This window comes from Grammomys surdaster, unplaced genomic scaffold, assembly GCF_004785775.1.
Source record: "Grammomys surdaster isolate TR1022 unplaced genomic scaffold, NIH_TR_1.0 125428, whole genome shotgun sequence".
In the NCBI taxonomy this organism is placed as follows: domain Eukaryota; kingdom Metazoa; phylum Chordata; class Mammalia; order Rodentia; family Muridae; genus Grammomys; species Grammomys surdaster.
The window spans coordinates 1,452,818-1,468,660 of record NW_021620295.1 but is presented as its reverse complement, the minus strand read 5'-3'; the positions used below and the strand labels follow the sequence as shown (position 1 = coordinate 1,468,660).

The 15,843-nt window shown below is 47.8% G+C and overlaps 1 protein-coding gene across 3 annotated transcripts in view; it reads left to right on the top strand.

Annotated features, from left to right (window-relative positions):
• Flnb (filamin B) overlaps positions 1 to 2,198 on the top strand; it is a 131,099-nt gene extending 128,901 nt beyond the window's left edge. For all 3 annotated transcript variants that reach the window (XM_028786042.1, XM_028786041.1, XM_028786040.1), the window contains one exon: positions 933 to 2,198. In XM_028786042.1, the coding sequence (XP_028641875.1) occupies positions 933 to 1,120 (188 nt within the window). In that variant the 3' untranslated portion in view covers positions 1,121 to 2,198. The remainder of the gene's footprint in view (positions 1 to 932) is intronic.
• The last annotated feature ends 13,645 nt before the right edge of the window (positions 2,199 to 15,843 follow it).

Genomic DNA, 15,843 nt, shown 5'->3' with positions numbered 1-15,843 from the left:
TCTCTTATTCCTTGTCCTCTGTCTCTGGTGCAAATACATCTCCTTTTGCAGAGAATTTGGTCTTGGGGGTCCTGAGCCAATACTTTTCTTTCAGGACCCCTGTTCAATTCCCAGCACCCCTGTGGCAGTTCACCTCATCTGTAACTCTAGTTCTAGGTCTTCTGACACCCTCATACAGGCGTACATGCAGACAAAACACTGAAGTACACAAACTAAGTAAATATTTAAAACTGAGTATTTCCTTAGGTTTCGGTGCTGAGTTGCCTGGCTCTAACACCCAGCACACCTGGGCTGGAAATCTGTTATCACTTCCTCCATTCACAAAGTTCTGTAGCAGTTACCTTGGGTGGGTTAACCGATCACCTAGAAGTGGTCTCCCAAGTGGGAATCAGAGTACTTTCCCTAAGGCTTTCTCAAAAACAAGAGGATCCTAACAGCTGGCAGTTCTGTAGTTCTGTGTGCTAAGGGTCTGACTCAGTCGCTTCTGTGGCATACAGAAGCTTGAAGAGACATCTAGGTGAAGCTGGCTGTGGTGGTGCACATAGGTGGATCTCTGAGTTTGAGGCCAGCCTGGTCTACAGAGCCAGTTCCAGGATATCCAAGGCTACACAGAGAAACCATGTCTTTAAAAAAAATAATAATAACAATAACAAAAAGAGGCAGCTAGTGGTCTTCCTGGTTTACAGCTTAGGTAGAGTGAAGGAACATTTCATGTCTGAGGTCATCAAAGCAGAGGATGTCAGAGCTGGCATTTGAACCCAAGTCAGGCTGTCACTACTGATAATGGCCATGCTTTGCCACCTGTGAAAGGACTCTGGTGCCATCATCCCAGCTCTGCCAGTTATTCCTAGTCTCTCTACCTTTGTCACATCGCTCCTTCCTCTTCTTTTGGCCTGATTCATCTGGTCAATAACAACCTTCTCCTCCCACAGGATCCAATATGCTGTTGATTGGGGTCCATGGGCCCACCACCCCCTGTGAAGAGGTTTCCATGAAGCATGTGGGCAAGCAACAATACAATGTCACATACGTTGTCAAGGAGAGGGGAGATTACGTTCTGGCTGTGAAGTGGGGGGAAGAGCACATCCCCGGTAGCCCCTTTCATGTCACAGTGCCTTAAAACAGCTTGTATCCAATGCTGGATGTGTCCCTTCCAGTTGCTTTTGTTGCTAGTTTGTAATTCATTTTTTTACAATGTCCGCAGCCTGCTGGTGGGCCAGAAACCCCATCCCAAAACCTTGCCACTCATTCCAAGTGCCTTTAGTGCCCTAAACTTGACTCTTGAGGACATGTGGGACATCTTCAGAAAGCAAGGTTGGGCCAAAAAAGTGCAGAGCACTCTGCCCAAATCAAGACTCTTGAGTTCAAAGGTCACTGCAGACAGAACAAGAACATGGACAGGACTGACTGGCTCTCCTAAGCTTCTGGTCTACTCAAGCATTTACCAAACAAGAATGTCACTGCAGAAGGGGGTCCCGTCCTGCACCCCACTTGCCAAAGAACATTGCAACCCACTTTCCTCAAGACTAGACAACAAATAAGAAAGTCTGACCCAGATTTTACTCTATGTCTGGCTTTGTCTTGGGCCCTGATCACTTTGACTTCATCCCAAAGTCAGCTCCGGAGCAGGAGGCATGCAGAACACTCCATACCCCAATTTTGGAATTCTGCACCCACCTACTTCTTTATTACAGCCTTGAAGACGTGTGCTCATGGCCAAATGCAGAGCCTCTGCCAGCTGCCCCCAGAGTCCGTTGTATCTGCTAAATGGCAGAGACCATTGATAAATTATTGCAGGGCCTCCTTGTAAAAGCTGGATAGGAGGGGTACTCCTGTTATGACCCATGAGAGGCCTTAATGACCAAGACACTAACATGTGCACCCATCTAAAGTTTAAAGACTTTGATGTAAGCATTGTCAGGCTGTCAAATGGCTGGAGTGAATGTTAAATACACCCGCCCAAAAATGAGGTGTTGTGGTTGTGGTCATGGGTGTGGCGGGGATGAAGTAGGTATCCTGCACCAAGACACGGCAGCTGGAGAGGTGTGGGTGCTAAAAATCACCTGTTAGGACCTGGAGCAGCTGAAGCCGGAAGTGAAAGGAACACAGGTATAATAGACACAGAGACCAAACTGGAATCAAATGCCGACTGGAAAGTGTATCTTATAACTTATTAAATAAAATGTTTGCTCCATAAATGCTCCCTGTCATTCTCGGAATCTTCAGAATCAGTGATGTGGGCCTCTGATCACTCTCTACCCCACCATCTCTTTGAGTGCAGATGTTATTTGACAATGGGCCAGTCCTTTTCCTGAGAAGCCAGGGCCAGCCTCAGGCAAGCAGACTTAAGAACATGTGGGCCATGATACCAGCATGACTTCTTTGGAACCCTAGATATGGAGCCCAGGTAGAAGCTATGGCTTTTAAGCAAGCCTCTTGTCTGATACCATCAGGAATCTGTGTTCTGGGAAATGTTTTCAGATCTGTCACATGCCCTGCTCCCTTAGACAGAGTACCAAGTGCCTCCATCTGCTCCTCTGTCCTATCCAGGAGAAATGACTGCTGGTGTTAACCTTCCAGCTACAAATCCTTACAGTAGTCTGATGACATTTTACGTATGACAGAACAAACATGGGTACAGTTTCCACTGTGCATACAGACACAGACGTCACATGGGGATAGATTTTAGCATATACCTTCTGACCTAAGAATGAGTGCCCTTACACATCACACTCCAGGCAAGCAGCACAGAGGGGAAGGGTTACCAGAGCCCTACAAAAGCTGGCAGCACCCATGGAGACAGGCCCTGAACCCTTCAGTCTAGGGGGAGTGGGGAGATCAGAGGTTCAAGCGGGGAATCTGGATCATGTGACAGATCCCTTGTATCCCAGACTAGCCTGGAACTCTCCATGGAGCCATGACCTTGGGCTTTTTAGGTGTATGCCGGGCTGAGATCAAGGCTGGACTTTGTACGTTCTAGGCAAACAGTCTCCAACTGCATCCCCTACTCTGCTTTCTCTGTTGTATTTTGGTTTTGTTTTTTCCTTCTATACTTGGCTACATATTAGAATGATAATCTGTTTATCTCTGAGCTTAGAGGAAGGTAAGTTCTTTCTTTGTACCTTGAAAGCCTGACCTAGCCTCTGTAGGGCTGTGAACTCCATGAAGAGACCACACATAGTATGTCTAGCGCAATGCTGGCTTTGCTAGAAAAGCACAGGAATGCCACCATTCATCACCTAGCTAGGTGTGCTGGAGGACTGGCGGGGGGCCGGGGCGGGGGGGAGGCTCCCGTGAATTCCCACTGGCATTGTTAGGAACAGTTCTTTGCTTGTTACTTTCATGGTCACCATGTCAGGGATCATCCTCACACAAGGGTGTGTGTGAGCCGCCTGGTGTTTGGCTCCCAGTAGGTGATGATAGTTTTACCTTTGAGGTGCAGCCCCTCTACTGCTGCCTGTGACATCAGGGGTGGAGACCTGTCGCTTTCAGTGCCTAGAACCAGAGGGCAGCTCTTATCTGCACCTGGGCTTGGCTACCATGGGAACAGGCTATTGTTTGTGTCAATACCCTGAAAACTTTGAAACTTGTGGGCCTGGCGCCAGGTCCTTCCTGACTTTGGCTGCTTGGTTTTCCTGTGCCCTGGCTGAAGCTAATGAGTCCAGGATGTCATTATTCAGTGGCCAATGGAAATTGTAGCCCCAGCCCACTCTGGGTGCGCACTCTACCTCCACACTGCCCTCTGCAGCCCAGGGGAGGACTTGCTAGGAGACTCCAAGGAGCAAATCTTTATTAAGCAGCTTGTTCACACACACTAGCCCTTGGCAACTTGTTCTAGGACTTGAAGGGGCCTTAAAAGCCACATTTTGTTGCATTTGTTATATAATTCAGTACATAGGGTAGTGGAGACACACGCCTTTAATCCCAGCACTCAGGAGGCAGAGGCATTCAGATGTAGAGTTCGAGGCCAGCCTGGTCTACAGAACTAGTTCTAGGACAGCCAAAGCTACTCATATCAACAGAATCAAAAACATCGAAAGGATAAAAGGGGAAATGGGTGTTCTAGTATTGTTCCTTAGGTTTACTTTTTTACAGCTTGTAAAGCCATCACTGGGGAGGTAGAGTATTCTGGTTTGGGGTTGGTTGGGTTTTTGTTTTTTTTTTTCATTGGTGAGCAGATCTAATACAAGTCCTCTACCCCTGAGCCACAGCCCCAGCTCCACCCCTGAAATGTGTACCTGAGTGGGAGCCTAAGAGTTGAGAATATAATACAGCCCTGTGGAAGAACACCTGAGTTTCGTCACCAGCACCCATATGAAAAGACTGGGCATGAAAGCATCTACCTGAAGGCCAGGGCTGAGAAGTTGCAACAGCTGCGCCCTCGGGACTCCTTGTCCAGCAAGCCTAACTTAACTGACAAGTTTCATACCACATGAGAGACCTAAGTCAAAAAACGAAGTGGGCGTCACCTAATAAAATGCACTATTTTTTTTTCTTATAAGTGTCAAAATTAGAGACTGTAAACAAGCTAGATTCAGTTTCTTTTCCCTTTGGCCTTTTCCTAAAGGTTTGGCCAAATGCATGGTGGGAGGGTCCATCCAAACAAAAGATCCTTCTCTGCTTTGTCTGGGCCCCCATGGCTGTGGGGACCAGCTCATGTACATGGAATTTCTGGACCCACCCCTCACACCCTTTTTCTCTTCCTCAGCATTCTCAAAGGCAGCCCAGAGGCCGGAATTTACAAGCCTGACTTGTGGCACGTATCCTAGGGTGCTTTGAGCTTTGGACTTGTTTATCTCCCTCCCCAGGACAAAGAATCTACTGGCCTTTTATTGCCAGTGTTTCCCCTCTGGCCACCCACCCACCCTTCCACACCACCAGGATGTGATGCCTCGCCCAGTCACCACCGAGGTGGGGCACATTCTTTGGGTCCAGCTAAACCTGGGCAGGGTGTTCTCAGAGAGGGAAGTTTAGCAGAGATTGTGTCTCTGGGCCCCACCAGACTGAATAGCAGAATGGCCCAGTGTGTGAGGATTTAGCAAGCAGTGTGTCAGATGCAACAATTTCAAGTCTAGATTTCAGTCCCAGCCCTGTGGCTTGCCAGCTGAGTCACCTAAGGCAGTGGTCTCAGTGCTCTCATCTGTAAAATGGGGAGATAGTAGGGACCTTACATTCTAAGCTAAGACCCCTTTTCATTCATCCCATTTATCCCCCACAGACCTGAGTAAACCAGAGCTTCCAGGATGCCTGGATGTTGGGGTGTGTTGGCTCCCCAATGTGGAGAGGAAGGGGTGTCCCATTGTGGGGGAAAGCTGATCTGTGGGAGATGATTCTGTAGTGGTTCTAAGCACAGGCCAGGAGGTTCATCTCCTACCCCTGACTTCCCCTAAGCTACTTGCCCTTATAGACACATGCCTCAGTTTTTCCAGCAACAGTAGGACTTAGGAGATTCATTGGGGTTCTGGGGCCAGAACCTGTTGGGACTGGATCTGAGCATCATGAGCAGAAACCTGTGAAGCACTGGGCTAGCAGTAATTAGGACACAGCAGGTTCAAGCTTAACAATCCCAGCCCTGCAGCTACCCAGCTGACACCTGAGAGAATGGTCTCTGGGCCTCAGTGCCCACATCTGTAAAATGGGAAAATACCCTGGAGATGCTTCACACACTGTGAAACACCATTCTCCAAATGCTAAAGCTTATTCCCGCAACCATCCTGTATCCAGACAAGTTGCTACTAGCAGGGGAGTGACTCCTCACTGGGGAGTGAGGCCACAGAATTATGACAAACTAATTAGCTACCAAGCGTCTTAAAGGTGGACACTGGACCTCCTGTGGGTTCATGTGAGTGCCTGGTACATAGCAGGTTACTTCAGGATCTGCTGTGTGGGAGAGGGTCAGTGGCTCCTGTATTCCCTGGAAATACTCAGCATATGACCTCCTGGAAAAGAGTGGGACACACACACACTTGTTACCATGGGAAGGTCATGGCCAGACTTTGCTCTCTTTCTTTAAAGTTATCATTTACATACTGTGTGCACATGTATATGTGTGTACATGTGTGTTTGTGTATATGTGTGTGAGTGCTTGACATGTGAGTGCAGACACACCTAAAGAGATCAGAGGACAGCTTTTGGGAGTCAGTACTCTCCTTTCACGCTGAGTTCCAGGATAGAACTCAGGTCACTGGTCTTGCATGGCAGAACTCTTACCCACAGAGCTATTTCACTGGCCCATGGCTCTGCTTTCTTTTCCTACTTGACCTGGCCTGGCCCACCAATAGGTGACCCTAGTCCCCTTACCATCCCACCCCCTCCTCTCTAGCAGCCCTGGCAACTTGGCTCTCATTGGCTACACGTTTCCTTGGAGACAGACACCAAGCCATCCAAACAGACTGCTGAGCTTCAGAAGAGGAATCTTCCTTCCCTCCCCTGGGCCCCTTAGCATGAGGGAACTGTTCAACCCCTCAAACCAGGCCTTCTGGGGGGAGCGAATAAAGAAGGAGGTGGTTGCTCGGACCACCTGGAATCCCCGCTATGGACACAAGTACCTGAAACAGGGGTCTAAGACCAGGAATCAATCCTGGCAGGCCTCCATTGGGTCAGTCTTGAAACCAGGCCCAGTGCCTTCCGCCGGCTCTCCTGTCAGAAAAGAGGCACAAATAGGATGGTCAGAGACCAGTGGAGTCCAGGGAAGCAGAGTGAGGCAGGCCAGAAGAGGTCTTCAGTACACAGCAACTCAGGGCAGGCCAGAGGACTTAGAAATGAAGCCTCCCACCCCAGGCACTCTGAAGCTGCTCTTCCAAGGCATCTCCCATGATGGCCAGGGCCGGACCCTGTACCTCAAGGAGCGGCATCAACTGATACCAGAGAAGAAGTACAAGTACCCGATGGTGTCTTCCTGGGAATATGGCTGGCATGTGGGTAAGATCATTACACTCTTGCCATTCCAGGCCTTTGACAGGCTGGACTGACCTTCCTTCTCAGCCTCAGTCTCTACTACCTCCTTCCTGACACACAGAACCAAACTAGCTCAGCACCCTGCAAGCAGACCAGGAGTCTTCTTACCTGAAGATTGGTGTCTGGTCTGGTTTCTAGAGCACACCCTGCACCTTCCCCCTTCCTTTACCAGGCTACTTGCTACCTGCCCTAAAGAGCCTTCCCCGGGTCCTCCAGTCATATTAACTGTACCTCTGCATCTTGGTGCGTCTACAGAACCGCACTAGAACTGCCAAGTCAGCAGTCTGTGTGCCCATTGGGCCTGGAGGGCTTCTTGGGTTCCAAAATTTCCTGGTTAATTTTTTTCACAGCCTCCCAGCTGCCTGCTTGGAACTGACACTGGGTAGCTGTGAAATGAGTAAATATGCACATGTCAAACATGGTGCTGGACACTTGTAACTCAAGCACTCAAGAGACAGAGATTGAAGGATCAAGAGTTCAAAGTCAGTCTCATCACTGTCTGACATGAGCTACCTGAGCTCTGTCTCAAAAAACTCAAAACCCAAACCAAATGTAAACAAAACGAGGCCATTATTTGAAATGAGGTTGAGGAGATCTCACATCCTGATTCTACTGCTTCTGGACAGTGTGATCTCATGAAAACATTTACCTCTCAGGGCCTTGGTTTCTATATCTGAGAAATGGGAATAAGCCAATACCTGCTTCTTTTTGTCTTGGCATTTTGGGGGAAGTGGTATGGGAAAGTCCCTGGGACAGGAATTCAGAACACAAAGCCCTGTGAGATGTAAGCTCTGTGGACTCCTCCTGGGCAGCCCATAGAGGTATAGCAGGATTTTGAATCTCAGCTCTCCCCTCAAAGGATCTTGGGAGCAATCAGGCTGAGAAGACAAACTCAACCTGAGCGGGAAGTCTGCTTTCTTTGTTCATTTGACAGATTCTATTGAGCAACTGATGTTTGCCAGACACTTTGACAGGGACCCTTCATAGAGGTCAGATAAGTAGATATACACTGTACAACAGGCAGCAGCCATGGTGTGTGTGTGGGGGGGGGGCTTTGTTTTTAGTCCTTTATTGGATATAGGAGTCAGTTGTTAAAGGCTGGGGTAGAATCCAGGGCACTGCACACATACTAGGCCAATGCTCCACACCAAACTGTGGCCAAGTTCCCAGAAGCTGCTGATGCAGCTGGTCTATGGACCACACTGACTGTATGTAAGACTTCACCCAGGATATGGGCCTCAGGACTGGGAGGCTACCCTGGCAGACAAGTAATATGGAAGGCCCACTACAGAGTCTTGTCCTGGGTAGTGAGACGGCACTGATCTCTTCCAAAAAGGACCTGACTTCTTATATTCACAGAGAGCATTTCAGTTTAAGTGCCCAGCGTCTTCCTCCCCTGCTCTGCCTCACAGGCCCATGTTCGCTGTCTGTGAAGCCACTGTGTTGGTAGGTTTTGAAAATACACACACAGGACACAAAAGTAACAAATAACTTTTGTATGAGTGTACAATACTGTGGTATGGAACATATTCTAAAGATTATTCATGAGTATCAGCAGACAAATGTAACTGGGCAGCCAGGCTTGAGAGTGTCAACAGCCATGCTGGTAGCCTGATTCTGAGTGTTCTCTGGCTGCTAGGGTCGTGGTGGATTATAGCCAGAAGGCAGACCATCGTCTGTTCAAGCCCATGGTTGCCCCAAAATCTCTAGAACACTTCATAAGCCTCTCACCTCACACCCTAAACCCAAGCCCAATTCAGGTGTCATCTGGGGAACAGATGCCAGACCTTCTGCTCACTGATGCTGTCCCCCACCCTAATTATAAACAGAGAGGCAGCTTATTGCATATGGTGCGAAGAAGTCACAGGGAAGAGATTAGGGGACATTATCCGGGTCTCAGCTGGGTCAGTCAAAAATTCCCTTATGTATATATAAGGCAACGGCTTGATGCCTCAGACACAGTAAGTGCTCAATAAAATGATAACAAGCATAGTTATCAGTGTTATTATTATAAATTATTATTGTTATTGGTTCGACAGGGAGAATTTGCAGTAGTGGGCATCAGGGGAGCTAGCTTGGCCTTGGGCAGCCCCTAGAGATCTTTCTGTACAGTGGGATGAGGGACAGTCCTGACAGTAGCAGGAGTAAGAAGCATGAGAAGTGAACTTAGGGTTGGGTGAGGGGCCCAAGTGACAAATGGCTTAAGTGCTGAACAGACCTTGGCCAAGGGGCTGTGCGAGTCCTGAGTTCCCACCATACTATGGAGCCTTTAGCTGCCGGATCGTAAGGAGTTTTGAGCATCCACTGGAAGGGGATCAGGGACATTGAAAGGCAGTGGCTATTCCTGAGTGACAGAAGACTTGCCCCTGGTTTAACAGCACATCACTGTTGACTCCCCCACCATATGGGGAGAGGGGCTAGAAGGAGAATAGTGGTGACCCCTGTTCATCTAGGCCTCTGCTGTGTTCTAGGGGATGTCATGAAGGACTACAGGACACCAGCTCATGCCAAAACTCATCCCATCTCAAAGTCATTTTACATCAAAAATGGCATTTTCCCTAATCCACGGCGATCAGATGACATCATGTGACTTGGCTTGGGAAAGGCCTCAGTGGCTCCTTTCCCCCTATCATCCATCTGCGCCAGCCAGATGGGAGATGTTGCGGCCCAGCCCTACTTCACTCCGTGTGCTGCTGAGCCCCGCCTCCTTGGGAGAGATGGACCTAAAGAAGTGACCACAGGCATACACTTCTGGGGTGTACTGTCATCCTGTGTTGGGGCTCCTGTCTATACACAAAGAACTCTGCTCCTTGCAAAGCTGCCCCCACCCTACCAACCATCACTAGCAATGCTGCTCCTTTTCCTGGGGAGATCCAGTGCCGCATCAGCAGGCCTGGGCAGGGGAGGAGCTTGCTGAACCTGCACGGTGCTTAGGAGAGCAACCATCTCTTATTGTATATTCTTCTGCATTAGACTGATGGTATCTACAGCAGAGTTGTTCTGTCCCAGTGTATCCTACAATTCAGGGAAGAATTTTTCACCTCCTCTGGCTGCTTCACTCGCCCCTCAGAGCCCTGCAGTCAGAGACGCCCTGCTCCTAAGTCCCAACTGTTTAAACAAATAAAGATACATTTCTTTCTTTCTTTCTTTTCTTTTCCCTACACTCATTGAAGATGTATTTGTCCCAGCCTAGCCCAATATGATGCTGAGTAGCAGCTTTCTTGCTCTTCCTGGGAGACGTTGCCCCCATCTGGTGGCTCTGCCAATGACTCAGACTTTTTCTTTTTAGAGTCCTCTGTGTCCAGTGAAAAGAGGAGAAAGATAGGGAGTGTAGAGACACTGGGACCACGAAAGCTTTTTGTTCACTCATTTTTTTTCTGAGATAAAGGTTCGTGTAAAGCTCAGGTTGGCCTGGAACTCTTGCCTGAAATTCTCATGGCCCCCATGCCTGACAGCATCTTAATCATCTTGGCCTTGGCCTGGTGCTGACAAGCGTTGTTACTAACTCTTGCATTTTATTAGTGAGAACAGGTCATGTGACTTCTAGATGGGCGACAGCTGGATTGTGTCCTATCACCATGAACCCCGAACAAGAATAAAGAAAAAGGACCTCTACACATTTAACCCGTTTCTGCCACAGCTGACGTGTCCCTGGGTTGTCCTGGACCCACAGCCATGGCCTAACTCTTCATCAAATCTCTGTTCCCTCCTGTATTTGTTTTTCTCTGCTATGAAAATCTGGGAGACTTCAGACAATGGAAGTGTATTCTGTTGCCACTCTGGAGGCTGGAGATCCAGGAATCAAGGGATCCACTGGTCCATGCTGTCTGGGATCTGGAAGAGGAGCCACTTTTTGCCTCCTTCATGCTCTTGTGGCTTGAGGGCAGGCTTGTACTCTTTGGCTTTTGACACCACAGTATCACACAGGTCAGCCTGGGCTGTCTTCACAAAACCTCTATCATATAAGGATATCAAGCACATTGGACAAGGGCCCATGCCTCTCCAGATGACCTCACTTCCTAACCACAACAGCAATGACCTGTTTCCAAATCAGGTGATTTGACAAGACACTCTCAGTGAAGACTTGCACCGTACCCAGAATTTAGCCCAGCACACCTGCCTTCTGATCGCCAGTCTTTATTGGGTCGATTATTGGGGTCATCTTGATGGGTCTTCCTCTTTTTTCTTTCTTTTTTTTTTTTTTTTTTTGGTTTTTTCAAGACAGGGTTTCTCTGTGTAGTCCTGGCTGTCCTGGAACTCACTCTGTAGACCAGGCTGGCCTTGAACTCAGAAATCCTCCTGCCTCTGCCTCCCAAGTGCTGGGATTAAAGGCGTGCACCACCACCGCCCGGCTGGGTCTTCCTCTTTTTGATTGGAAAGCATTCCCAAACAGAATCCCAGACACGAAAATCATGCTTCATGGAGTCCCCGCGGGCCTTGGTGTCCACAGTACCTCATTGCTTAGGAGACATCCATAGGGAGCGAGCCCAAACCTGCACATAGCTCTTTGCAAAACCATAACATTTACAAGTTTGCCTTGTTAACTCAGGACATTGAGGTACTCTCCAATCTAGTCAAAAGGGCAGACTGTCAGTCTGAACAGTGAACTCGACAAAGGAGTCTCACAAGAGCCACCTCCAAAGGATTCTCCAGCCCTTTACAGGTTTGTCCCTTTATCCTGAAATTTTGCAGACAACTAGCTCCTGAAAATAGTGAATAAACTAACTCAACCTGGTTTCCCCTAATCAGCTGTGAGTCAGAGAGAACAAAAGACAGACAGAGTGACCAAGGACCACTATGGAAATATACTGTCCTGGAAGTCACACAGCAGCCGGACGTGGCAGAGTGGCTGGGAAAACACCTGCTGAATTTACTCAAACACCAGTAACCCACTGGGCTTACTGGAGTCGTTGGAGCCTCTGCTGGGCTCCCAGGACATAAGAGAGCATATCGTGGAACTCACAGACGGAGAGAGGCCTGCAGTGAGGAAAGTGGACAGTCTTGGAGCAAGCTCCCTGTGGCTGGTCACCGGCAGTCTGTCATTAAAGTCTCGCTTAGCAAGCCTCTGGTACAGTGCCTGGCTCTATCCATGTGGGCGATGAATTGAGTTGTCTCTAGCAGCAGCAAGTCCAAGTTGCTCAGAAGAGGATCAGCTTCCTCGATGAGCATACTACCTGACCCTACTATATGACCATCTCAGGGGCTGTTTCTTCAGTTCTCCCAGGGGCAGCGCCATATAGCTAATACCACCCTAAAGCTATGGATCGAGACATAGGTTCATTATTAACAGCAGCTGTCCTAAAATTTTATGCCTTAATCATCCCTGGAAGGCCAGCCAAGAAGTACTGGAGGATGGACATATAGTTCAGAAAGTAGAGGTATTGCCTAACATACACAAAGTCCTGGGTTCAACCCCCAGATCCCCAGCACTGCAGGAAGGTGGTTTGGCAACATCCAGTGTTTGGCTGTGGAAGCAGAAGGATCAGAACTCCAAAGTCATCGTCCTTGTTTACATAGCAAATTCAAGGCCAGCCTGGGCTATATGAGATCATGTCCTAATATGGAAAAAGGAAGGTGGGAAGGGGCCAGAGAATACCTCAGCAGTTAAGAATGCTTGCTGTGTAATCACGTGGACTAGAGTTTGGATCGCTGCGTTTACATGAGAAGCCAGACATCTGGCTCATACCTGTAACTCCAGCAGGGCAGTCAGGAGGCTCACTAGGGTTAAGTTCAGAGAGAGCCTGCCTGAAAGAAATAGATGTAAAGTCACTGGGAATGATACCCAACAACCTCTTCTGGCTGTAGGCTTGCATACACACACATTCACACAGGAACACAAAGGAGTAGAGGAAGGATGGAAGGAAGGAGGAAGGGATGGAGGGATGAAGGGAGGGAACAAAGGAAGGGCAGGCAGGCAGATAGGCTATTTGTATGTTTAATAAACACCCATATAGGGTTTACAGGCATTTTTCTAAGCCCGCATCTCCAAGTGGGTATTCATGACCCACATGTGTAACTGAGCACTTTAAATGCCTCTTGCATATTGAGATGCTCTCTGAGTGTAAGAGGCTCCTAGGTTTTTGTTTGTTTGTTTGTTTGAAGATTTAGGGTGGTAGGAAATGTGAACAAGACCATCAGTAATTCTAAGATTACAAAGGCAGAGCGTTTAAATCCTTCTCCCTGTGAAGGCCTGGAGAGTGAATGTTTTCACTCTCGTGAGCCATCTGGTCCCTCTCATACAGACGTTGAACCATGCTGCTATCAGGTAGAAGCAGACCGAAAGCACTGGAAAGCACTGGGCAGAGCTGTGTTCCCATAAAACAACAAAAACCAAACCCAAAGGCAGGAGACCTAGATCTGATCCACACACGCTGATCCTCGGGTTTCCATTTCTAAAATACATTATTCTATTTATTTACTTCTACTTTTCAAAAATATGGCTGCTAGATAATTTCAAGCTGTATGTTGGCTGGTGATATGTCTGTTTTAGACACGTCTAATCTGGACAGTAACTGATGAAGACTGCTTGTGAGAGCATGTGTGTGTCTATGTACAAAACAAAATGTGTGAATTTCCACGACAGCCTAGAACCGGTCACAAGTGATGTCTGATGCTATCCACATTCTATAGATAAGAAGTCAAATAACTCTCCCAGTGTCACACAGAGAATATAGAGCCCAGAGCATGACAGCCTAGAGAGGGTTCCCTACACCTACTCTAGCATGGAGTCCTGACACAAAGGGCACTGGCTGCTTCCTAGATCGTCCTCCTTAATTACCTTGTTATTTTATTTATTTTTATTTTATGTGCTTTGGTCTTTTGCCTGCATGTATGTCTGTGTGAGGGTGTCAGATCTTCGAGTTACAGACCATTGTGAGCTGCCCTGTGGGTGCTAGGACTTGAACCCTAAACAGAAGTTCCCAGAAAAGTCACCAGGTGGCGATAGAAGACCATGTATGCTGGTCTTGGCCCAGCATTTCCCTGTTGGACCTGAACTTGGGTTTCCTCACCAGTAGCAGAGGATGCTCAGGAGAACATGACCTTTGGAGGAACACAGACCTATATTTGACTTTGGTTCTGCTAGCAAAGGTAAGTAGGTATCCTGTTAGGACTCTCCTGGGCCCTAGCTATATTTCCATTCCTAGGTCCATTCTTCTATCAAAAAAAGTTGAAAAATTATATTTTATATCTATGTAGGTTACAAATAAAACATTAGCATTGTATAATATATTTTTCTTCAACTAAAAATTTATCACTTCTGTGACCCCCTAAAATGATTGGGTTCCCCAGTACCAGCCCAGAAACTGTCTCTACCTGTCCTAGTAAATGATCAGCTCCGGGCTCCGTCTTCTCTAGCTGTGTGATCTTGGGGAAGTCCTTTGACTTCTCAACTATACAATGTGGATAGCATCAGCCATCACTTGTGATCAGAATCCCATGAGAAGGTTAAGGCTACAACTTTTTACACTGATATTCTAATTTTTATTACATTTATTTATTGGGAGGGGGTGTTCACATGTGGAGAGGTCCAGGGATAACCTGAAGGACTGGGTTCTTCCCTCCCACCATGTCCATTCTGGGGATCAAATTCAAGTTGTCAGAGTTGGCAAGAAATGTCTTTACCCTCTGAGCCATCCTGCCTGCCCAGACAACACATTTTTAGGGCACAGCCTAGGGGCAGGGGCTGTGGCCCAGCAAGTAGAGTGCTTGTCTAGCACACACAACGTGCTTGCTTAGTTTTATCTCCAGCACTGCATGAAACCTTGAGTGGTGGCCGGCATCTATAATGCTGGCATTCATCAGGTGGGAAGGTGGAAACAGGAGGGTCAGAAGTTCAAGGCCATCCTCAGCTACATAGCTGAGTTTGAGACCAATCTGAGACACATGGAACATTTTCTCAAAAAGAAAGGAGAGAAGGATGGGAAGGTAGGATAAAAGGAGGTCCCTTAGCCTAGTGACTGGGATGTACAGGAGGATTATGCAATGCTCAGTCATGAAGAGTAAAAATAACTCCTCTGCCTGTCTGAGTTTGGCAGTGACAGCTTGCAGAGACACCCATTTGTGACTCTAACCTGCCACTGGGCAGAGACAAAAGAACATGTAGTCTGGGTCAAAACTTCAGGGTGTCCAGACCCATTGACCCCCAAGGCAGAGGCATGGGAAGGACCTTTTGATGTCCAGTCCACCTCTTTCCTGTCTCCCTGTTAGCGGGTCCCAAGCCCATCGCCCAGGGTTCCTGTCCTAGCCACACCAGCCAGGGAAATTTTGGTACTTGGGTGCAGAGGTCAGAGGACCTGTCTCTCCAGAACTGGCTCATATATGAATAGTGTACTTTATCATTTGGGGACTGGATATGGTGGTTTCTGGGTATGGTGAAATCTTCTAAAGTCTCAACAGCCTTACCGTCTTCCCCTAAAGACTAGATCATTACTAGACAATAGAATCTCAATATGAGATGAGCTGGGCATTTGGGAAAGACATCTCAAGCTTAATCAGGGCCCTTTTATTACCTTGATTTTATTACCTTGGCGAGATGGTATATAATGGTATATAATCCCAGCCATTAGCTCCACCATTTGGAACTGTAGTGGCTTCTAGAGGTTCACATAGAAAAGACTTGTTGATATATCAGATCAGGATGCTACTGGGAGATGGAACACTTGTAAGAAGTAGAGCTTGGTTGGAGGTCACAGGAGAAACTGTGCTCTGGAAGGGAAACTGGGTTTATTCTTCCCTACCCCATGTTTATTATGTGTATGAGTGCCTTTCTTGCTTGTATATTGGCCTGTGGTGGCCAGAAGAGCCCACCTCATGTGCATGTGGTGTGTGTGTGTTGTTGTTGTTGTTGTTATTGTTCCACCACATGTTCTTTTTCACAGACCCAGA